Here is a 26221-nt window from a genome sequence, read left to right as displayed (position 1 = left end):
TCTCTAAGTTACAGAAGAAAACCAAAATTGAAAATAATATTATTCTGCTGGATTTTACACTGTAACACTGTGGACTTATATTACGACTGCTGTAACTAAATCAATTTAAGCCACAACACGCGCACAAAACCGGTAAACAATGCAGTATTAACTCCTTTATTGATATATATAATAATTCAATAAGATAAGTAAAATTTGATAAATGCTATTTTTGCCAGCTTTCGATGTCAATTGCCCCACTGTGCATCGGTCCAAACACCTTCTCGTGTAAATCGACCTCAACCCATCTTAAAGTCCAAACTGATACCTCAGACAATTACAGAAAAATCATTCACTTATTGAAAGAAATCAATGCACAGTACCACACATATCAGCTCCAATCCGATAAACCTCTAAGAGTAGTCATAAGGAACCTACATCCATCTACTCCAGAATCTGATATAACAACAGCTCTAAACATAAAAACGTGTATGTTCACATTTTTGTCTTAGAAGTAATCATAGAATTCCATATAGCGCCGGTTGGCTAGGCTTGGTTGGGCGGTCCCCACCTGAGTCTGGCGAAAATTTGGGCTGCTTGAATGAATTTGAGCCGATAACTTATAAATATTTTATTATTAGCCTAAGACTGGGCCAAATTTTCTGTCTCCCAAATTTTTATTCCTATAGTCCGCCTATGAATGTTTGTGTAGGTATTTTGTATTAAATGTGCGTCACCAGAGTACTGAAGTAAAATCCAGGGACCACCTATGGCTATTGTAGGTATTTGTATCTGTCTGATTTTCGTCGTGAATCACAATTCGAAACTGCACTCGCCGGCCGCCCCAGTCATCCTCGGCCCGACCACCGGATCGCGACGATCGTTCATGTAAATATTGTACACGATGTAAATGATATTTATATAATATTATCTACTTGGTACTTCGTGATATTGAATGGCAGTGCACGTTGTCTACTTGTCTAAAACGTACAACATAAGTTGGTTTTTAATTTTTTGTTTTTCCCGCGCAGTGTCGGCCGTTTCTATTTAATATTTTTTTTTCGAAAAAATTGGCGGGTGAATTCGACCGACCGCGGTCCCGGGGGGGCTACTGCTTCACGTCTTTTCCATGCAAATGCCGCTATCACAAGTTTCGGTTTATCATTTTTCGATATTATAAACATCAAACAAATGTTACGACTTACGAATTATATTTTTTACTTACTACAACACAACTTTATACCTATTGGCAACTAAATTCGTAGTCGATTCACTTAGTTTAGCACTCTATTTTATTATGTGATTATTAAATAATAATTTAAAAAAAAAACTACAGCTAACTCTTACACGCCCATTATATTATTACCTGCTAAAATGGAAGACTCGCCTTCGATAGAAACCGTATACGAAGCTATTTACGCGCTCTACAACCAAAACACTAACCCCACTGAAAAGCAGCAAGCCTCGAACTGGCTGAACGAAATGCAGAAATCGGTACGTGGCCTGTCGACCGCACACTGCAGTAAGACTAAAAACCAAAATTATAATTTATCCTTTTTTTTTTGTTCACCACCCCAGGTATACGCATGGAAGATTGCAGACGAGTTGTTAGCCAGAAAGGTGGACCTGAATTCGTGTTATTTAGCGGCACAGACTATGCGCTCTAAATTACAAAACTCCTTTCATGAATTACCCCAAGATTCGCATGCATCGTTGCGAGATGCCCTACTAAATCATTTGTCAAAATTGGACGATACTACTGACGGAGTAATTGCTACACAGGTACCTCCTAAGCTTTAAATATATAATAATGTATTATCATTTGTTTATAAACATTGTTCGTGTACTCAATTGAATCATGTTTGTGTTTTAGTTGTGCGTTGCGTTGGCACACTTAGCTCTTCAAATGGGTTCGTGGAAGAACGCTGCTGTAGACATTGCATCTCGATACAATTCGTTAAAAACATGTTTCATTCTAGAGTTGTTGACTGTGTTGCCAGAAGAAGTCAATTCTCGAACGTTACGTTTGGGTGCTAATCGTCGGTCTGAAATTTATACTGAATTTAGTGATAACTTGCCAGCTGTTAATCAATTACTAGAGCTGTGCTTGACATCTGAAGCAAATGATGAACGCATAAAAATCCGATCATACAAGTGTTTTGCGTCATGGTTAAACATCAGAAGTGTATCATTATCACAAGTCTGGCACAGCAATGTGCTGTCAAATGCATTTAATGTGTTGTGTAGTTTTGATGTAAAGATTTATCTAATTTTTAAGTTAAGAAATGTATTTAAATATGCTTTTTATCATTACAGGGGTCTAATATGGTTCAAGAAGCGGCTGCTGATGCAGTGATTGCCTTCCTCCAGAATCTAGAAGATAATAACAATCAAGATGAAATACAAATTGAGATTTTAAATTCAGTTAGTAGATTAGAGCAGGCTTACATGATGTCAGTTACTAATGAAGACTTGGATCGGTATGTTGATAAATATAATAAATGGAAATTTATATTTTATGTCATGTGAATTTGATTACAGAACGGTTAATTACTGTAGAATATTCACGGAGTTAGCAGAATCTCTAGTAATGACCATGATTAACAAAAGCCTAGGATCTAATGGTCTACCACATTTCTCTATCAAAGCATTAGATTCGGTTATTTTATGTGCAAACCATCATGATTATGAGGTGAATAGATAATGTTTGTATTGTAATTGTTTACTGAATTATGTGTTATTAACAAAATACTTTCCACTTGTAATTATTTTTATTTATAATTGGCTATTTAGTCAATTTTCTTCATAGTAAAATTTATTATAATTTGTGGCTTCAGTCAAATGACAATATTTTGTCAAAAGTGACCTTCAATAACATTGTTTTTTTAGTTTTAGAACTTGATAAATTATCAATTTTATATTTCTTTTTGATTCTTTGATGTTTAATTCATGTGAACATATTATTATTTTTTTCAGGTTTTATTAATAACATTTAACCTATGGTTTAGGTTATCCGAAGAATTATATAAAATAAATAATGTTGTTTTAACTGAAATGTTTAAACCTTATTTTGAGCAATTAATTGGTGCTTTATATAAACATTGTATGATTGACACAGATCATGTGAGTCTTGATTGATTTTAATTTAAGTTTGTCGTAAGTAACTTCAATGTACATTTTTATATTTCAGGAAGGACTATTGGATGAAGGCACAGAAGACTTCGCAGATTTCAGAATGAAATGTTCAGATTTGATTAAAGATGTAGTGTTTATAGTTAGTTCATCAGCTGTTTTTCAACAAATGTATATGCTCTTGCAAACAGCTTCTGTGTCCAATGTCACTTGGGATCAAATGGAAGCAGCACTGTTTATTATGCAAGCTATTGCTAGGAATATATTGCCGTTAGTTACTATTAATTACTCGTTTTAAAAAAATGTAATTCATATTGCTTATAATTCACATAGACATGAGAATGAAGTGGTTCCAAAAGTGGTTGAAGCTATACTAAATATGCCAGAAACTGTTCACATAAACATGAGATACACTTCTGTGATGCTGTTAGGAGAGTTATGCGAATGGATATCACATGAACAACATTCAGAAACATTGGGTATCTAATAGTTAATAATCACATTTAAAAATTGTCTATAAACAATTATTAATAATCTAATTACTATGTAATTAAAAAATAATTATGGAAATAATAAATTATAATAATAATAATAATAATTATTTACTATAATATCCTTTATAAACCATTCTCTTATTTTGGTAGTAAATAGTCGTCTTAAAAAGTTAAAAAGTTAAAATTAATTAGTAATAATTAATAATAATACTAGTTACATTAATATAATCCTTTTTTAATAATTAATTAATTAATTATTAGACAGATTATACTGAAATGTATTAACTAAAAAATAACAATTAAACTTAAAACTATTTTAATGTTTGTGTCATAGAACCAATATTGAATTATCTACAGTATTGTTTACGCCAACCAAATCTTGCTGCAGTCACAGCAAAATCTTTACATAGTATTTGCACTACTTGCCGACATCACATGGTCAAACATCTCAGCGGACTTATTGAAATCCTAAAAGTTGTCGATATGCTAAATTTGCCAAATGATGTTGCTATTGGGTTATTAAAAGGTGTGCAACAGATTATCTATTGATCAATAGTTTCTATTTATTACATTTTTAAATTTCCTTTACTATATTGAAGGTGTTGCCGTTATTGTTGCTGAAGTACCCGAAGAACATGTGTATAAAGCAATCAAAGAAATTTGTGGGAGACAATTGAGTCCATTACTAGCTCTAGTTGAGGTAATTTTTTCTGTTAATTTAATATAGATGTATAAAAATAATGTATTTACATAGTCTTTTAACTTGTTATCTCCCTGTTCAGTCTACATCAGAGAAAACTGTTCCTGAAACTAATACTTCAACAGACCCAATATATTGGTTGGATCGATTATCAGCAATTTTAAGACATTTAGCAACAAAAACAAATAATGAAAAAGACCCCTGTGTAGTTGCTATTGTTGAAGTATGTCACAATATTAGTTTAGAATTTTCTTTTTATCTGTTATTAAGTTATTAAATGGTATATAATGATATTTTTTTTAGATGTGGCCATCTATGTCTAAAATTTGCACTAGATATAAAACAGATTCACGTATCACTGAACATTTTTGTCGGTGTCTTCGATTTATGATTAGATTGGTTAGTCGGTCAACAACTGCACTTTTAGCACCAGTTGCTCAACAAGTAAGTGCATTTTATTAAGAAGTCTATGTGCTAATGTTACATACAATTATTTTATGTAGATGGCATATTTATATAAAGAGCATCATCACAGTTGTTATCTTTATATTGGTTCAATTTTGGTCGATGAGTATGGTTCCAAATACGACAACCCACTCGTTATGACACAATGTCACTCACTCCTATTAGAAATGATAGACGCATTTATTGAACCGGCATTCCGATTATTTAGTGAAAAAGATGGACTCAGAAACTATCCAGATACCGTTGATGATTTCTTTCGATTGGCATGCAGGTAGAAAACAAATCAGTACCTTAATGTTTAAGTAAATATTTACTTTTAGATTCTGAGCAGAGCAATGAATAATGTAATACAAGGTTCCTGGAAGTAGTTTTAATAGCAATTTAGAAATATTATAGATCAGTAGGAATAATTTTTTTTTTAAGTTTTTGAAGTTCAGATTTTGACAAAATTTATAAAAATATTGAACAATTTTTATAGCTACGGATTAAAAATGTTAAACAACAATTCTCATAAATAGTTCATACTGTAACCAAACAATCTAAAAAATTAACCCACTTATTTTTTACAAACATTTTAACTTCAAACTTGACGAAATTACATAATATTTAAACCACTATTAACAATTTTAGTATATATTTTATACATACAATGATATTTTCAAATGTAATTTTTTTGGCAAAAATGAATTTATCCTACTGTTGTACTGCCTAATAGTGAAATAAATTAATTTGAACACAATTCACTATAATTTTATACTCAGTAACAGTGATTGATCCAAGGTTAAATTTTTTTTTTTTGGGTGGGCTCCTAAAAAATTACTTCTAAACCATAAATACAATATACATTATAAATTGTAATGTTCTAGTTGAGGTTCCTAAAAATATGAAAGAAATGGTAATTTAGGGAATGTTATTAATTTTACTATGGTTGGATTAGGAATCGTTTATGTTAACTAGGTACCTATAATAGTTAAGTTTTTGTTTCACTCTGCTAATAAAATCCATATTTAAAAAGTTAATAAATTAAAAACACGATATGGTTTTAAGTTTGAAAAATTGAAATCAAAAACAAAACGAAAACACAATATTTTATAACATAATATTGTTTACGGTGACACGGTCATAAAAATAATTTCGTGCATTCGTGGATCATTCCAATAACTGCATTCCCAATGGCTTCCAAAATAGATAAATAGATTGTGTAATTAATTATAATGCATTACATTACACATTTTAAAATATTTCTGTAAGTAAAAAAAGGAGTCTGTTGAAGAGTCTGGAGGGCCCGAGTCCCCTGCTCCTCCCCCTGGATCCGCCACTTTCAGTAATATTATAGGCTGTCTTTGCTCAGAATTATTTTTTGTATACAATGATTATTATTGAATTCAAATTTAACACTATTCATTACAGTGACCCACTTGTAAATTACTGTACAGCAGAGCAGCATCCACTTACCTAATTTTTATATTACTATTAACATTTTAGATTTATTCAAAAACTTCCAATGCCTTTTCTTCAGTCTCCAGTACTTGAAGTGATCATTAGGTGCAGTATAACCGCTGTTTCTTTGGATCATAAAGAAGCTAATGCATCTGTTATGAAATTTCTATTAGATTTATTATTATGTGGAAAATCAAGAAAAGTAAATGATTAGTTTTTATTTTTATTTTAAAAAGAAACATGTTTTTAATATATTAAAAATAACGATATGATGTACACAGGACAGTATAAATAATGAAGAATGTAGACAATATGTTACCTCCATTGTAAATTCAATTGGTGAACAATTAGTAGACAATTTAATTCAAGCTAGCGTTTTCTCACTTCAAACATACATGTTGCCTGATGTGATAGACGTGCTAATTGAACTGATGGCATATGATAAAGTTGTAAGAACTAATATTTTGTGTACTGTATAAATAGTAGATTTTTATTTCTATTTGTTATGACATTTACAGCAAACCTTACGATGGTTAAACGGAGCTGTTGAAAAATTACCAAAGCAAAACTCTGCCGGTTTAGTTACAGCAACAAACGAACAGTGTTTGCAATTTTTAAACTCTTTTCATAGGTAAGTATTAGAAAATATGTGTAATACTATACAAAACAATACAATTATTTATAGGTTTACATATTTAATTTTAAAAATAATTATTTATGCCTTGTCTTAGTTATGAAAATGATGGAGAGCTGTGTCGTTCATTACGGGAATTCTCGCGGTATTTTCGGTAGTGTTGTCTGTAATTAATATTTTTAAATGTTTTAATGTTATACTTTTTTTGACCTTGCTGTTTAAATCATTTTGTTTTGAATTTGTAATAATTCACCCCATTTGATTGTGCTTATAGTTGTGAAAAAAACAAACTTTATGGTCAATGTTATATCACTTTTAATTGCATTATAGTTAATATACTAACTAACTATTGTGTACAAATAAATGATCACCAATTGAGCATTTTTCACACACCTTTTGTATGAAATGTTTATTATTGAGTAATGTACAAGAGATATCCAGTAGTTATCCTCTATTTATTTACTAAAATAAATAACTTAAATAATTTTTATTCACTAATCTTTGAGCATTATGCCAAAAATATAATTTTAAATAGCCAAAAGTATGTTCAGTTTTAAAAATAGTATCTTTCTCTGGTCCCTACTTCAACAATAAACATTCAAGTTTAATGATTGTTTGAAAAGTGTTCCCGTAGATTAGTGAGGGGTAGCATTATCTACCTCAGTCTTTAATTGACCATTGTATATAGTTTGAATACTTAATTGTAATTAAAGTTTTTTGTTTTAAAAATTCATAAGGATGTATTTCTATATTATTATTTATTTAACTACCAAAAATATGTATTATAAGATAATATTATAATTATTACTGATTTATTTAAGTTCCTGCTTGGTCCATAGAGTGTTATGGATTGTAAGGATATTTTGTCTGAAAATCTTTGTTACCCCAGAAGTGTACTTATGTCACTGTGGCTTTAACACATTACATTGACTCGAAGAAGTATTCAAAATTTTAGATCTATTGTGTATACATATTATATGACATCCACTTCCAATAAATGTATTTGTATTGTTTACCAATACAGTGTATATTATTAAAATATATTGTTATAGTTTATATCCAAGGACGTAACTTCTCCCTGAAATTTTTAAAAGTAGAACAAGAGCTTTTATATTTTGAACATAAAAATTATGTGTCAAGTATCCATATTAAAAAAAAATTGGACCTCCCCCCAAAATGTTTTTTCTGTTATGGCCTTGTCTATAGGTTAGAAAGCAATAATCAAACAGTAAGTACCCCATAAGGTTAGGTTAGTATTAATTTACTTTAATTACTTAAGTTATTTCAGAGATTGGAAATAATTATTATTCAATACTTTTTTTTTAATTAAATTTATTTTGTCATTATACTTAATTTAATAATAGTAAATTACCTACCTAATTTTAGTATTATTAATTGTTATTTATACAATAATAATAATAATTTGAATTCATAAAATAAAATACATTAAATATTATTAATTGTTGAGAGGATGTAGACTGTAGACTGATTAACACCAAACAATAATATAAACTCAATACACATCTATAATACGACTATAATAATACTATACAGGGGCAGCGCTACACTGGTGCCAGGGTGGGCAGGTGCCCCCCCAACATTTGATTTTGCCCCTCCCCTATAATTTAATGTTGAACATTTTAATCTAATCTGAAAATGCATTTTATATCGAGCATTTTATTAAATACTATAATATATAATATATTACAATTCTAATAATTTGTAATTCTTTATATTCATTTAATACTAAGAAGTAAAAACTAATGGTATGTTGATATTTAGATATAATCATAATAATTAAATACAATAAATAATGCTAACATAATAAATTGCATTTATTTATTATTGTAATAAGTAATACCAATATGTTGGTATTTAGATACTTTAAAAGCCCTCTCTGTATTTGTTTAATTACAATGAACATAAAATATGAATGTGCATATAACTATAGGCGCAAATAACGTTTGGGATTTGGGGGGGCTAAAGCCTTACTTTGATAATATTGAATAAGCTTAAAACAAATTGTAGGAAATGTTTGGGGGGGCTATGGCCATTTTTGAGAGGGCTTAGCCCCTAAAGCCCTCCCCCCACTTATTAGTTATTTGCGCCTATGCATAAAACACATTCGTATGTCATAACTCCTAAGTCATAAATCACTTAGTCACATAACCTTATTACAAGTTAATATAAAACGTATTATAAGTATTTAGGTTATACCTTATAGATACTTTGGATTCCATTATGTTAAAAATATGTAAGTAAATAAAGACATTTGATCAATTAATTATTTTATTATTTTAGAAATACAGCATATTATACACAAAACATTTTTATCAATACTTTCTGAATAATTAATGATATAAGCAAATTAGTGGGTGATCGAGTAACGATACATAAATGCCCCCCCTTCACCAATGAGAAATATCTGGCGCCGGCACTGGTATTATACCTAAACAGCTAAACCTAATAACATTGATTGAGTAATTATTATAAAATCAATTCTAATACCTATCTTAACTCGTGAATATAAATAAGAAGGAACTGTGGATGTATAGGTATATGAAGATATTATAATATCCACCTTGAAATCTCGAATACAATTATAATATAAACTTATTAATTATTATTTATTAATAACAATATCATTGACAGTTCATAAATTCGCAAAACTTAACTTTCAGTCTGTAGATTATAATATTATATTGTAAAAATATGTCGAATTATTGAACAATTAATGTTATTCTCGGCTACAAATTGTTGATCATCAGATTTCAGATGTATTCGCTGTCCAACGAGAAGGAAGTCGGAAGATAAAAATAATTGGATCGTATAATTACGGGTTATTTTTAATCTAATTTTAGGAATACGTTCCACCTTTCAAATTGACTATTTTTAAGTTTTTCATTGTCTGTTGAGTGTTGCCTAATGACTTAAGACTCTGATCGCCGCTGATATTATCTGTCGTCTGATATTATTTGTATGCGCGGGAGTCGGGGGACTCCGACTAGACTAATGTGTGCAGCAAGCTGCGGCCTGCGGCAGCCACGGCTGTGGAGGCAATTTTTTATTAATTGTATTCTGTTATTCGTAGCGTTTTGAGAACTCCTGAACGGTGTTTGATAACAAACGTTTTTCACTTCGTATCGGTAAATGAATTCTCGTTTATTACTATTATTATTATTATTATTATTATTATTATTATTATTATAAATTGTAATTTATCTAATATGGATTGTAGCCTACAATTTGTAGGTAACTGGCACTGACTGCAGTGTAGGTACCGGGCTCATCGGCCATCGCTCATCGAACAATTCTAACTTTTACGATTGTTATTACTTAAAATTATCGTCGACGGTCATTTTATCTCGTTTCTCTCGAGTACTCTCGCCAGCTTTATGGCGTATAAACTAAGCTCTGTCCTCTATGGACACGTAATGGACGTCCGCGGACTGGCCGCCGGGGCTGACGGTTACATCGTATCCGCGTCCAGAGACAAGACCGCTAAACTCTGGAAACCGAACAGGTAATATTCCAATTCATGCTAGGTATTGTAATTTTTAGGTTTTTGCCAATACCTCGTTGTTAATTTTTTACCTCCTCGAATTGAACCTTCGGAAATCCTCGATTTGGCTTCTAAAACCGTTCTTTTACACTCAGTGCCTACTTTTGTTTTCTTCTCGGGTAGTTAACGTGTCCAATAACAATATGCCTAGGTCGGGTTAAGTATGTTTATTTCTTAGCCAAACAGCGGTTGTACTTTAATTATGTATTATTTATTGCATGATAAGCTGTGTTAGAGCATTAAATTGAGGTGAGACAGAGATCCTCTTCTTTTTAAAAAAAAAAAAAGCGTACCCTTTCTAGTTATATCTTGGGTAATCAATCAAACATTTTGATATCCAGATACACACATTTTTTATACATTTACATTTCTATCTAATATTTTCACTATTCAAGCACTACCTAGGTACTTACTTCTTACTGTCCCATCCATTTATCAAAATCTCTATTTTTGTGAGTTCTCATCCACCTTGTAAAAAGGATGAATCTAGTTTTATCCACATAGTTAAATACTTGAAATTAGTGAATATTTTACTATTATTTTTAATTATTGATGACAATTGACAATAGAGTTTAGGTACCTAGAAAAATAAAAAATAAATACAAATAACTAGTTATAATTTAATATTAATTTATATTTTACCTTTTGTACCCATTATTAAAACAATATAACTAATGACATGTCTATTTGTATTATTTTTATTATTCTTTTAGGTACCTAACTATAGAGCCTATAGTATAGGGTATTCTGTCAATGATAATAGTAAAAATAGTACCTGTTCAGGTTTCAAAATAATAATAATGGATAACATGTTGTGGATAGATGTGATATAGAATATTTCTTAAAATTATCAATTTTGTATAGTAAAACCCAAGGTAAAACCTAATTTTCATAAAATAAATACATTTCACATGCTTCTAATGGTGCAACGGTCATTATCAAATTTGAGTTTGATAGCTGTTTAAGGGCCAGTATTACCAGCTCCCGTTAAATTTAACCGACTCCTAACCGGCCGAATTCGGCCGGTAATAAAATCTGTTATCAGCCGGTTAAGCGTAATCGAAGCATACCGATGATTGTAATACTGGCCCTAAAAGTCAAAACCAAACAAAATGCACTTCAGGTTTACAGTCAGCAATTTATTGTTCTGAACGATATGTAGAACTGAGTCAATCAATTTATTTCTAAGTACTCCACTTTCATCCATTTATTTTATATCCAAATATAAACTAGGTACCTACTCTAGTCAATTCCAAGTGGGGCATAACATTTTAATAACAATATATTCACTTAAATTAAGTTTTTTTTTTAAATTTGTGTAACATTGTTTTACGGGAACAAAAATTTTTTCAACTAAATATTATACAGACCATGCAAATCTACATATAAAACTATAGGAGGTATTTTTTATTTACACAAAAATTACCCACTTTAACTAGATAAATTCCATTCTTAATATTTATTTGTACCATGTTTTGTACTTTCAGTGAAAATGCTGGATTCACAGAAGTTCAAACATTTAAAGGTCATACTAACTATGTAGTATCAGTCACAATACTAAAAAAATCTGATATCTTACCAAATGGTCTCATTGTAACTGGTGGTAATGACAAACTTATGTGTGGATTTCTTCCTGAATCACCAGAACCAGTTTTTACCGAAACTAGTCATACAAATACTGGTAAGAAGAATTTAACCACAGGCAATTTATATAAATTAAAAATTGAATCATCTATTTTTTTAATTTAGAGTAGCGAGTAGAAGAATGTATTATAATATATATATATGTATTTTTATGACATTAACATAATACTAATTGTAATAGATAGTACAACTTAGTAACAATCACTTTTTAACTCGCTTTTCAAGCTTTGTCATGTTAATGATTTTTAGAAGTTGAATAATAATTATAAAAATTTATTTTAAAAGTTTAATTGGTTCTAACAGTCTAAAAATGTATTCAAGGCCTGGAAAAGTCAACATATCTATTAATAATATCAAAATAAAATGAATCTAGAGAAAAGTTATAAAATAATAAAATTTAGTTTTAAAGTTCTAATCGACCAATGACAATCTGTCTAAAAGTGGAATAAAAAAACAATTATTTAAATTTTAATATCAACATAAGTTATTTATTTAAAACTATGTGGCATAAATGATATTAACATACTTATTTATTATCTCATATTTTTTCTATTTTTAGTATGTAAAATCGTTCCTGGTGTATTACCAAATACATTTTTAACTTCTTCGTGGGATATGACAGCACGATTATGGAAAATAACCGTCAATCCTGATCATACTTATCAGCCAGTCTTGCTAACGATTTTTAAAGGACATACAGCAGCTGTTTGGTCATCAATACAACTGTCTAATAATCAGGTCATAACTTGTTCTGCAGATAAAACTTTACTTATTCACAATATTTTACACGGTGATCCAGAAAATTCATCTGTTGCTATAAAAAAATTAACTGGTAATAAATATTATTATTTTTTTTTTTTGTCATATATTCAGACTGTTAAATTATTGTCACATACAAATGTATTATTTTATTTTAGGTCATACTGACTGTGTAAGAGATTTAGCAGCATTGTTGGGCGATGAATTTCTGTCTTGTTCAAATGATGCTACAGTAAAACGTTGGAGTGCAGGAACTGGTGAATGCATAGAAACGTTTTATGGCCATCCTAGCTATATTTATAGGTAAATAATTAGAAACTATATGTATTCTGTTATTTGAGGTTAAAATATCATAACAACTATACTGTATTCCGAAAAAAAAACAACAATCTGCGCTGACAAACACCAATTACCACCACAAAATCCCACTACAAAAGCTACCATTACCACAATATTTCTTAATCTAACCAGCAACAGCGCTCGTTCACTAATGTGGTTTACACAGCAATTATTTATTATCATAATGTAGAGTAGTATAAAACTTTTTTCTTGTCAGCAAATGATATCTATAAGAATAATGCGTTGCTCTCTTCTACTTGGCCCAACGCTGAGTGCACCAGTAGGAGTACTATCTCTCTTAGTTGGAATGGAGTATAGATTACATCTATATTCTATACATAGAAATAATATCAGCTCTTTGTGATTATGACTGTGGACCTATCCTAATTATTATATACTAAAGCCAACGAGAGAGTACTATTCCTTCGCGCATCCAAATGATCAAGCTCCGCGGTTTCGTACCCAAATTTCTCCCACTCTACCATCTAGTTGCCGCCGTAAATACCCCCACTCACTAAGCGACGACGGTGATGGCGACATCGGTGTCGGCGGCCAGCAGTTTGGGAGTTTTAGTGGTGGGAATGCGCGAGAACGGACGAGTTTTGGTTGCCGCCCAATAGTACTCTCTCGTTGACTCGACTATAGTAATATAATAAATGGTGTTGCGATAGAAAACCACTAATTTTGGTTTCTGTGCACTAAATACTACACATATTACTTTTTTTTTAAATATAATTTTGCTTTGTAATACTCATTAAAATTTATGTTTTGTATAGTTTAAGTGTTTTTTGTGGTACCGATATGACTAATTCATTAGTTGTGACTGGCGGAGAAGATAGATATCTAAATGTTTGGCAAAGTTCCGAACAACAAGTCATATTACAACCAGCACAAAGTATATGGGCTGTAACTATTCTTCCAAATACAGATATTGTTATTGGCTCTAGGTATGTATGTTTTAATCTCATTTTTATTTTGATTCTATATACGTTGGCGCGCATTGAATTATACTAAAAATGTTGTCAATACTATAATATTATAACTAAAAACCAAATTTATATGTTATTGCATATTGTTACTGAGTCTATGCAGTCTTATGTAAGTAAAAAATGTGGATGATTCATTCAATTTTGAGTTTGTAGGAAAAAGTTTTTTTTTTCATATTTGAGAATATTCCTCGGGTTAAGGAATATTTAGCTTATTTAAAATATTTTGGAATATTTTTTAAATTGTGAGGAAAAATGTTAATTTAGTTCTAATATTATGGTACCTGGAAATTTTTTCATCATTTTGATAAAAAAAAAAAGCACGCAGTGTTCTAGCACCTATCATAAGTTGCCGTGACGTTCACTAAATATAGTGGCTAACCTGAAGTGTTGGTAGTGGTTTTCATACTGATAATATCAACATATATGTTCCGTGTTATATTATGTTTATTGCGTATCTAAGTTTTTTTTTGGACATGTGCAATTATGTATTTAATGCAATTGCCTGATTTTTAATTTTTTTTTAAATAAACAAAATATAAAAACAGCTAATTTTAAAATCGTAAGTGTAACTCACTAATTAAATAAAGGAGTGTTATTAAAAAATAAAATAATATATTGTATATTAAAGCATATATTGATGTTCATTGATTATTTTTGCATATTTTTTAAATTTATTAGAGAATATAATGAGAATATTTTAAGAGGCTTGCACGTAACCCAGTTTTTTTACTCAAAAACATATCTTACAGGAAAAACTCATGCCTCTTGGAGTGATCTGATTTCGATAATGTTTTTTTAAGAGAAACACTTCTTACCGGGCATTCTTGCATTGGACTATTTCTGAACTATATAATACGATGCTGAATATGACCAATTTTCACAAGCTTTTACTATTTATATTATGTTTGTTTCAAGCAACAATGTAAAATTGAAATCCAATGCGCCTCCTTCTAAAGGAAAAAATGATAAATCAAATCAGACCTCAACGATGCGTGAGAGTTTTTTTTGTAAAGCGTGTTTGAACAAAAAATCACGCTTTCTATTTTTGGTTTGCGATGCTATTGACATTTATATGCATGCAGTGTGTGCATAGATAACCCGGTACAATCACACTCACACCAATTATCATTGAAGACTAACGTAGATGCCATGGGCAGCAGCATCGAAGTTGCATATTACCTAAATATTGCCCCTTATTAAAGACACACAAGGAGAGCCCCTTTAAGGTTTTTTAGAGAACATTAACATCATTTTTAGATGTTTTAGGAGAATATAATTCTGGTCTTTATTTATAACAATTCGTTTGTTACACTTTAATAATAAAAATGCAACAACTAAAAACCATTATTCTTAACATCTACTGTTTATGAGTAAATATATTTATACATTCAAAATTGTATAATTCAACCTGCTTCCTAATATAATGCTTTGAATAATTTAATCATTGTAATAAAAATATTTCAATTATTGAATTATATTTATTGTTTGTTAGTGATGGCTTAATAAGAATATTCAGTACGGATTCAAATCGCCAAGCTACAAATGAAGCCCAAGCAGCATTCCAAGAACAAGTTGACAATGTAAACCAGGTGGCTCAAAAAGAAGTTGGCGGCATTAAAGTGGATAGGTAAGTCTGGTATTGATTGTATTATTAAGTTATGAAACAGACAATATGATTTTGTTTATTTATACTCTGTAGTTTGCCTGGACCAGAAGTACTGTATAAACCTGGAAAAAGTGATGGCCAGATAATAATGGTTAATGAAAATGGAAAACCTATTTGTTATAAATGGTTATCAAATGTTGGTAAATGGGATAAAATTGGTGATGTTTTAAGTGCATCTGACCCGAATAAAAACATGCACGAAGGAAAGGTAAGTTAAACTAATAAATATTACTCATGATTATTTAATGTTTTTCACTTTTATTATAATTTGTAGGAGTATGATTTTGTATGGAACGTTGATATAGAAGATGGAGCCCCTCCTCTCAAATTACCTTTTAACAGAGATGAAGATCCTTGGGTGGTGGCTCAAGCATTTATACACAAACACGATTTACCACAATCCTATTTAGAAACTGTGGCAAACTTTATAATTTCAAACGCTAAAACTGCTCCTCCGCCATTACCTGCTAACCAAGGTTATGTAGATCCTTATACAGGGGCAGCTAGGTATGTGCCATCTAATAACGGTACTTCTTCATCTGGATCGAACAGTCAAAACCATTTCACTGAACAGCTGGGTCAAGTATCTTCAGGTTACAACAAATTTTTTCCTCAAACTACTTATTTGAAATTTGATCAAGCCAATACTTCAACCATTTTAAGTTAGTAAAGATATAAATATTTAAAATATAATGTTCATCATAATATTAAATATTATATTTGTGCTTTATTTAATTTTTGTATGTTTTAGGTAAAATTGAAGAATTTAATAAAAAAGCAGGTGACTCATTTAATAAACTCAACCAAAGTCAACTTGATTCTCTTGTGAAACTTTGTGATGTAAATATTAGTCCTGATGAGGATAGTATAAAGATTTTGATCAGTTTACTTGATTGGCCCAAAGGTAAATAACAAGTCTATATTATATTGTAATATAAATTTATAGTATTATACTATTATACTAAATAATATTTATGCTTTATTTAAGATATTTTATTTCCTGTATTGGATATTACAAGACTGGCTGTGCGCAACAAACGTGTAAATGACCTATTGTGTTCAAACAACTTAATTATGGATAAATTATTACCACACATTCATGATATTGAAAAGCCTACTAATCAGATGTTGGCATTTAGGTGCTTATGTAATCTTATGCATCATGAAAAAGGAGAACTACTCGTAGTGAAAAACTATGAAGAGTTCTTAAAATTTATTCGAAATTTATCTAATGAAAATCTGTCTCAAAAACCCCTTCAAGTGAGATATAGTTTTGATATTTTCATTTCTAAATTGAATTTATATATTTATAGGTGTTAATTAATTCTTAATAGATTGCTGTAGCCACATTGATGCTGAATTTCAGTGTTATGATTAAACAATCTGATGATGAAATAGCTATACAACTTGTGAATAACACAATAAATGTGGTGTGTCCAAGACTGACTGAACCTGAAGCAATGTTCCGTTGTTTTGTAGCAATTGGAACATTATTAAGTTTAAAATATCCTCCGACTTTGACGGAACAAATTAGAGATTACATTGAATTGATGGCATCTAATTCAGAACCATCAAAGGTGTTGTCATGTTGTAAACATTTAATGACTATCATTGGAAAGTAATTGAGTTTAAAACTACTATTAATATATTTTATACTTTATAATAAATTGAAATGTAACAGTGGGAATAAATTGTTTGTAAAACATTAACTGCAAGTATAAGAATATCTAATTTTAAAAAGAAACTAATATTGTACATTTGTTCTACTGTTTAAAAATAATGTTAAAAAATGCATTTTTATAGGTATTGTATTGTAATATATCTAAGAAGTATCTTGTTAAAATGATACAAACCGAAAAGAAAAAATACAGTTTTATTCTATGATTTTTATATTTTGTTTTATTATAATTTAAAAGGTATTCCACTAAATGGTACTTCATTTTTATAATTCTGCTTTAATATGATGTCTAATTTTATTTCGGGTGCTTCCACGTGTGGAAACATCAATATATCTTCATTTCGTGGAATAAAAGATTTATCGTGCCACCCATACCTACAAAAAAGTGACATACTGCTTCAAATTATTTTATACTTAAAAATGTAGAATATTATATTATAAACAATTTTTTCATTGAAATAATATTTATTATGAACACTTCAATATTTACCTTTGATTTTCAGTTTTTGGAGAAGGAAATTTGTTCTTTGGCCCTAGAGATTTAGCTTGTGCCAAAAGTTCTATGTAGTGATCATTTGGTTCACCTTGATTAACATTTGCTTCGTGACGAGCATAAAATTTTCCCGTTACAGGTGGTGCTATAAATTGCATATTATGTTCAAATACTCGTTAAGTTTAACCAATTATGGTGCTAAAATAATTTGTTGCTCTAAATATGGGGGGGTCACTAATTAATATTTTTGTAGGGCCACATTAGGAATTCATGACATCTTCGAGGACCTTAAAAATTCAATGTACCTGCATAGTGCATATTATATATTATATTGAAAGTAGACAAAATAAAAAAAATAAAATGATAACCTCATTTAATTAATTATTATAAAGATTAATAATTAAATATATAAATAAATTTCGCATCTGCTGGCCAAATAAAATTCGTCCACGGATTGCCATTTGGTGGTGGCCCCTGCTCTAGAGTCTAGGCTTACGACGATCAAAATAAGTGCTTATAATTTTTATTATGTATACCAATTAATAATAATTAGTCTTAATAAGAACATTAGTTAGTGAGAGGTTTGCTCTTCGGGCTCTCTTCTGCATTGAGAAACGTTTTATAATGCACAGTAGGTATTACAGTAAAAAAAAAAACTATTATAAATTCATAACTAACCTTTTAAGTTAGGTCGAAACGTGGTGTATACTTTCTGAAATTGTTTTTCTTTTTTGTACAATTCAACCAAAAGAGTGTAGTTGTACATTGTGTTGCGTGTGACTAGAAAAAAAAAATACGTTTACAGAAAATTTATTTCCTCGTGCAGTTTGCGGTTTTTGTTATGATTGTAACAAACACGACATTAAATAAAATGGTTATTAGTCGCCTTCACTACCGTCTACCGTAGTTGCATTCGCTACGCAAAACAACTATCAATCGCATATTTTCTTATTCCCTAATGATCGCTATTTGTCTTGTCGGCTGACGACCGTCTCTTTGTTGTAAACCTTCGTACCTTTACTAAGGCACAAGGCGCAACATAGTTTTAATAAATTTGCTAGCCCCATTGTTACTTTCCGGACTCTATATCCAGAGTTGGAATCAATACTTTGTTTACTGCCGACAAAATATTATAATATTGCTGTCGTTTAAAATATTGTTCTTGAATAATAACATGTTATTTACGCCTATTTTAGAGTCTAAAAATAGTTGAACTTAGTCCAGATCAAAAACATTGTACATTTATTTATATCTATCTAACAATTTTAGAATCTATGCACCTTCCTAATTATAATCGCGGTTCGTTGTTTTCGTATTATAAAATATTATATTATATACATATTATCTAATTCACAACACTTATTTATTTAAGTAAACTTAAAACATGTGATCGCGCAATTTGTTTTCTCTCTACAGGCCCCCACGCGCACCATTAATTAACATTATAATACATATTTTATAGGTAATAATACAAATTCATGCAATATCGTTTTCTCACGTTTTTGAATAATCTTGGAACAAAATCACCTCTCACAAAAATAATAGAGAATAATATTTTTGAGGGTTTGACATCACTTACTTTAAATATTGTCTCAAGACAATAAAATAACAATTTCAATTCACAGTAATTTTTTTTAAGTAAAATTATAATACCTATATGGCTATAATATGTCAAACATTGAAAAATATTATCTTCTATAAGATTTTGTAATAAGTGATCTTTCTCCCGAGATTACTAAAAAAATTCGCTTTGTCTTACGCTGTGCGTCGGTGGAAGAGAACTGAAAACAAACATTATAACGAGTAATTAATGAGAGTGAAACAATATTATTATAATGTTCACAGTTCATAAACATGTTCTGCTGATGAGGGATTACGGGAACTTAAAGTTTTCCTTCATTTATACATTATACGGGGCTCGGCCGCACAGACCATACCCCGTTTGGTGTGATATCTATCATAGACGTGCGCAGACTTTTGGTTTCGGGGGTGCACACAAAAATTAGGGCCCACAATAATTTTGAAAACAATTATAGAGACAGACAAATGTTTTAAAGATATCAAATGCACTAAAAATATTTATTTTATTTTATTATTCATTCTAATATTACATAACAATATATAGATTAGATATACAATCTTATAATGATAATCGACGTTTAAAAGGAACAACATTTTTGAATTCGTCAATAATTTCGTTAACTTAATTTATACTTAATTAATAATTAGGATCCTTGTCGTTTTTGACGAAGGGTCCCCCCGGCATCCCCTGTGCACACGCCTATGGTGTATATATAGAAATTCTAGGACAAAATGTAATATGCTGCATGGGGTTAAGCAATAAGCATATTGTCCATGTATAGTGATGCCGCAAGGAAAAAAACGACAAAATGTAATTTTAATTTATTTTACTTACCTTTGAACTATTCGCGATCCTTTAAACGTGGTGGCGAGAGCAGTGTGTTGAGGAAGTCGTATTAGGTATATAAGTATTATATTATTATATATAAAATAAAGAAATACGTGTGTATCGTGCCTATACAGAATGATCACAAATTACTACACGCCATGGTCATCAAATTCAGTCGTATACCATTGATTTATAATACCTTCTAGTATTTATTATTTATTTATAATCAATGATAATACGCTTGTATATAAATATAATACACGACATTGGAAATATTAATCGAATGTTACCGTTTTCACAAAATCATTTACAGACTGATCACGTCGTAAATATCCTATACTACTACAGTTTATACAATATATTATTATAAAATATTTCATTTGGAAAAACAAATCTATAATTTTTGTGTAATTCACGTCGTGAAATTTAAAATCCTGCAGACGACTCGTAGTTGCCTACTCTCAGCTTATGACTAGATAGTAGATAATAATATTCTGACTGTTATGTGCACGTGACGGACGATTTTATTATTATAATATATATATAAAAAAAACGTCTGGGAACTAATATGTGCCATTCACGCAAGAATAATATAGGTATACACCTAGGTATTAAAAAAAAAAACCATTACACCAATAGGTATAATATATATATACACCTCACCTAGTTAAAAATGGTATATCCCTATATGCATGCAACATACATTATTTTTATTTTTTTATAAACAGCTCCGATTTGATTTTAAAATCTGATTACCTGAACTAGATACCTACTTGAACGTCTTGAACTCAATAAATTGGGTATGTGTAGTGATGTAAATTTGTATAATACAAATGTATAATATCGTATTATACATGATATTATGCACGCTGTATAGAATTATTTTATACAATGGTATAAAATCTCACAAAGGTGGGCAAGTTAATGAAAATAATTAACTCAAGTTAAGTTAAGTTAAGAGGACACAAGATCGATAAGTTAAAAGTTAACAGTTAACAAATTATAAATTTAACTCGATAAGTTAAAAGTTAATATAGAAAAAAGTATTAACTTCATTCAGTTTAAAAAAAATTAATTTTTAGTTTAATTTTTTTAATTGGTATGTAAATCAAATAAATATTGAATGTGTCTTTCTAGTTTTTAATTTTTTAAATTATAAAAAAAAATATGTATTGAACTTTTATCATAATGTACACTGTATACCCTTTTATTTTTACTTTACTATTATTTACTAATTTAAACTATACTCATCTCAAATTAATAATTTAACAAATATATTTTTTTATATCGTATATCAATTGAATGTCATAATATGATACGTGATAACACGTGAAGATGAGTACATGACCTTCATATAATATAATATTATAAGTTATATAATATAACATTAAAACATAACAATTGTCAATAAGTAATTTAAAATTATTAATTTTATTAAAAACATTTACAATTGCAACTCGCATAATATATATAATTTACAACTTAATAAAATATATTAATATACACAAAATTATGTTATCAAGAAAAAAAACAGAAATATTTGTGTTATTATATTGGTATTGGATTATTTTTCTTTTATACTGAAGTAGTAATATTTACGTATAAACGAAAAATTTCAAAATGTTTTTAATTGATGGATTTTTTTTAAATCAACTGAGAAAAGCTAAGTTATTTCAACTGTAAATTAAACTAGTTAAGTTCATAAGTTGATTAGAAAATAAACTAACTAGTTAATGCCCACCTTTGGATATTCTTAATAAGTCACATCAAATATAAACAGGACATGAACAATGGAAAAATAATGGGGACATGATGAACTATCTACATAAAATGATTAATAATTTAATAAATTATGTTAATATATATATATATCACGTCTATTGTTGTTAAATTATTTTTAAACAATTATGTAAGGTTAGAGATTAAAAAAAATAGTTGTTTCTAATGTCAGGAGTAGCAGTAGAAAAAAAAATATATGAAACATTTTATTGATTTTTTTTTAATTTTTCACTAAGTGAAAATTTATTTATCTTAATCTAAAGGAAAAATAAATAGAAAATTTTAAATGTGTAATAGATAAAATGTGTAATAAATATGAAATTAATTGAAATGTATACCATATAATATATTTATAAAATATATAGAAGATACTAGTAAAAAGTTTTTCCCAACTATTAAGAAAATAACTTTTAATGTCACCCTTCAAAGGTAGGTACCAACTAGATCCAATTTTCGATTTGAAATCATCCCCAATGTTGAAGAACAAATCATTTTTTCTACCATAAAACGCCGTGCGCCTCATACCTATTCACACACACAAAACACATATAGGTGATTGTAAAATATCAATACGAATTAATCGTTACGATCAGAATCTAAAAGACTTCACCAATAAAAGTATAAAACGAGTACAACAGTACAAAATGTAGATCGATAAATATCATCGTTAAAATATTGTAATACAGTCATAGTATATCTCTGTGTTATAACGTAAGTACAGTATTACAATAATAATAATAAAAATAATTGTATTCGGAAAAATAATCGGGCCCGCGAAATCTAGTCGATGCTGCCGGTCGATTATTGATAATATGATGGTTTGCTTGCTGGCTACCAATAAACGATGTTTGTTTTAAATCGTCGGCGACGGCCTATGACGAAATTCGGAATCGGCTCACTTGCAATTTATTCTGACTATACCTAGGTACACGCGTATAATTTACCTGTGAAAATGGCTAGATCGCTTAATACCGAAACAATCACCCAAGGAATTGAGAAAACCGTAGAAGATGTTCTAAAGAATATCATCAACAACATCGAGTATGATATAATGGAAACAGAACTTAACGTATTTGACAACTTTGGAGAAGAGCCTACGGTTGCGGATTTGGCGGGCCTGTTGTACTATGCGACCCAGTTCGCGGGCGGCGAGTCGGCGACTCGTCGGAAACCCATCAACCGGACGACGATTCCAGTACTGGACTGGTTGAATTGATCGAAGACGACGTGGTCGCCGAGCCAGCGATGCAGACGCCTGTGGAAGCGCCCAGTGACGAGGCGGAGCTCGTCACACCGGCCAGGGGAGCTGAGGTCAAGAACAGCTATGGAGACTTGATCGGCTGGCTGGACCCGGGGGCAACGCTAGCAAAACGCGCAGACGGACGGCGGCGAGGATCGCGTCCGCTGTGTGGACGGGTATTGCCAAGGCCGCACGCGTTTTCTACTGTTGTTCCCCGAAGTGAAACCGTCCGAGAGTTCCCCCCTGGCCGAGGGCAGCGGACAAGGCGCAGATTCTCTCCCTATTTCGCCCAGTGGTCTGATCCTGTTGGCCGATATTGTAGTCTTCGTCACTCGCTCCGAGCTTTGGTCACTGCCCGTCGCCTTCACAACAGTCGCCTTCAGCGTCTGCAGTACCTACCGCCAAGCGCACTATACATCGGGCACTAGCCGCTCGTCGCCAACTGTCGTAATCCCTCTCGCAGCCGTCGTGGCCGGGCTTCGTCCGCTTCCATGGTAGTCTTCGCGTCCAGAGCAAACGCGCCCGCGACTCTTGTCCGCCCCGCAGGACCGGCCGTGAGAACTGTGTAGAGGTGACCAGTGGCCATCATTATCTGCATCACCACCCACTCGCCATCACGTACTCCCCACAAATCGCCACGTCTTGTCCGATGTCTTTTTTTTCTTTATAATAATTATATTTATTGTTTTTTATAACTTAAGTTGTTTTGTTTCTCATTTTTTCGGCATAACTACTATCAAAATTGTTTAAAAATTTTTCATCAAATTATGATCTATTCAAATAATTATTCTGCTTACGCAGTAAAATGTTGTTTTTTGTTTTTCGCATTAAAAAGTATGATATAATTTATTTCAACATAATAATGACCCCACTGGACATGATTATGTTCACGTGCTCCTTGCACCACTGAGACCCATAAAGAACATTAAATAATAATTTTTTTTTGTTATGTATACAAAATCTCAATAAAATAATATGTTGAAGGTTTTGGCCACGTGCAAGTATATTGTGTTTACCGGTGTGGTGACATTTTTTCTGCCCCAAAATATGAGATCAGACAGAACAGGGAATTAAAAAACCACGTGAAAATGTTATCAAGTAAATATAGGAACTGATAAAATAAAATTTGGTGTATACTTCAAGTAGGTACCTACGGTTATTCGTTTTCAAGAGAAATCGAGCGTATACGGCTGGTACAATCCGTACAAATTTGAACTTCAAGCGTTCATAAATAATTAATTTGACTTTCCTGTAGGCATTTTGTTTTGTTAAAGGTAGAAAAACTTTTAAGGAATCTTGAAATCAATTTTAAAATCTTGGGTTTAAAAAGACAATTTTTAGGGATTTCTAACTTAAAATGTCGTGATTTTGACTCTAAAAAATTATTATGAATTTATGCTCAAATTAAAAGACCCACAAAAAAAAAATTTTAAAACATAACTTATTGTAAAATGTTAAGCTTAATTTATTATAATATAATTTTTGTTACCTGCGCATGCAATTCTCCTATAATAGAACATTTTTTTCTGACAATCTGTATATTATATATATTTTTAAAAAATTTTGAATCTTTTTGAGTTATTTATAGTCAATTGAAATTTTAATTTCTTTTCTATAAAATATATTGACAAAAAAATTTCTCTGGGTCTAAAAGTTTTTCCATTTAATACAAGGTTCCTCGTAAGTTGTTATATAATACAGCAATTCAATAATATTAAAGATACACAAGTACAAGTTATGTTTGAAAGTTCATATGTTGACAAAATTCTATAAATACACGAAAAATTGTATATTATTTTGTAGGATAAATACCTAGTGATGTAAATTTGTATAATATCATATTATACATGGTATTTTACACGCTGTATAGAATTATTTTATACGATGGTATAAAATCTGTATAAAACCTTTTTTTAAGTATTAATTATTTTATTTTCTATTATTTTTTTTTTTTTTATATTAAACAGTTATTACTTATTTAATATTTTACTTATTATTTAAAAAGGAAACTAAAAGATTAAAGTGTTAAAATTGTTACTATTAACTATTATAAGTATTACTATTGTTACTTTGTTACTTTTTTTACATTAAACATTTATTTTATTTATTATTTAGAAAAAAAAATCAAAAGAGTAATTTATGTTTATTGAAATTGTTAATTATTAATTTAGTTGTTGACTTTGTTATTTCTTTTGAATTTAATTTATATTATTTTTCTTATTTGTATTAATAAGTTTTAATATTCAAATGGGAAATGGACAATGGTTGAGTAATCAAGTTCAAATTGTGTATATATAATTTCAAATTTACATATTCTTTAATACAGGATTTTATACCGTATACAGTGTGTATGTATTAATGTATTATACACATTGTATACACGTATAATACAAGATGTAATACGGTATAATAAAAACAAAAATACTGTATTTTAACATCACTAGGTATGTGTACCTAAACTGTTATGGTAGGTACTATATAAATATGAATAATGTAACTGAGTTGGGTATGAAAGGTAGCAGGGGGTAATTCCTGCAGTAGCTTATACATATTATACAGGGTGATTCTTTTAACGTAAGTCACTCATATTTTCGAAAATTATTACCGTTTGTGAAAATGGTTTTTTGTTACACAATTCCAAGTTATACCGTCATAGGGACTAACCAATATTTTGTAATTTGAAAGTTTCAAATCTTTTTATAAGCAGATCAAAAAGTGCCAAAATATTTTTAAAAATTTGATCATGCGTCTAGCATAAATACCAATACCTACTTGATGAAGATTTCAAGACAGCGGTGGTTATTTGTCTTTTAAATAG

General features: G+C 30.1%; 3 protein-coding genes across 6 annotated transcripts; 2 read left to right on the top strand and 1 right to left on the bottom strand.

Annotated features, from left to right (window-relative positions):
• Window positions 1-1160: 1160 nt before the first annotated feature.
• On the top strand, window positions 1161-7859 carry LOC100166536 (transportin-3). Its single transcript, XM_001947970.5, has 17 exons — window positions 1161-1473; window positions 1558-1761; window positions 1853-2233; window positions 2296-2459; window positions 2521-2671; window positions 2956-3102; window positions 3170-3381; window positions 3445-3590; window positions 3940-4131; window positions 4205-4305; window positions 4388-4528; window positions 4609-4749; window positions 4809-5041; window positions 6256-6412; window positions 6492-6659; window positions 6729-6841; window positions 6942-7859. Exons 1-17 carry the CDS (start codon window positions 1354-1356, stop codon window positions 7000-7002), a joined length of 2832 nt encoding a protein of 943 aa, XP_001948005.1. The 5' UTR covers window positions 1161-1353; the 3' UTR covers window positions 7003-7859.
• Window positions 7860-10064: 2205 nt separating this feature from the next.
• LOC100168596 (phospholipase A-2-activating protein) lies at window positions 10065-17693 on the top strand. Its single transcript, XM_016803170.2, has 11 exons — window positions 10065-10367; window positions 11894-12087; window positions 12610-12882; window positions 12968-13112; window positions 13925-14095; window positions 15630-15764; window positions 15837-16011; window positions 16078-16465; window positions 16555-16707; window positions 16792-17063; window positions 17138-17693. The coding sequence occupies exons 1-11, from the start codon at window positions 10240-10242 to the stop codon at window positions 17423-17425; spliced, it is 2322 nt and encodes a 773-aa protein (XP_016658659.1). The 5' UTR covers window positions 10065-10239; the 3' UTR covers window positions 17426-17693.
• LOC100574175 (protein FAM183A-like) lies at window positions 17680-21269 on the bottom strand. 4 transcript variants are annotated; one of them, XM_016803171.2, is made up of 4 exons: window positions 21141-21269; window positions 18653-18754; window positions 17972-18119; window positions 17680-17874 (listed from the first exon to the last, which is right to left on the bottom strand). In XM_016803171.2, exons 2-4 carry the CDS (start codon window positions 18738-18740, stop codon window positions 17706-17708), a joined length of 405 nt encoding a protein of 134 aa, XP_016658660.1. In that variant the 5' UTR covers window positions 18741-18754; window positions 21141-21269; the 3' UTR covers window positions 17680-17705. The 4 variants fall into 4 exon arrangements, with proteins under 4 accessions (XP_016658660.1, XP_016658661.1, XP_008181496.1 ...); XM_016803172.2 differs by having other exon boundaries at window positions 21158-21262; XM_008183274.3 differs by lacking the exon at window positions 21141-21269 and adding an exon at window positions 20391-21119.
• Window positions 21270-26221: the final 4952 nt, after the last annotated feature.

This window comes from Acyrthosiphon pisum, chromosome A1, assembly GCF_005508785.2.
Source record: "Acyrthosiphon pisum isolate AL4f chromosome A1, pea_aphid_22Mar2018_4r6ur, whole genome shotgun sequence".
Taxonomy (NCBI): Eukaryota; Metazoa; Arthropoda; class Insecta; order Hemiptera; family Aphididae; genus Acyrthosiphon; species Acyrthosiphon pisum.
This window is presented reverse-complemented; position numbering and strand designations above follow the sequence as displayed.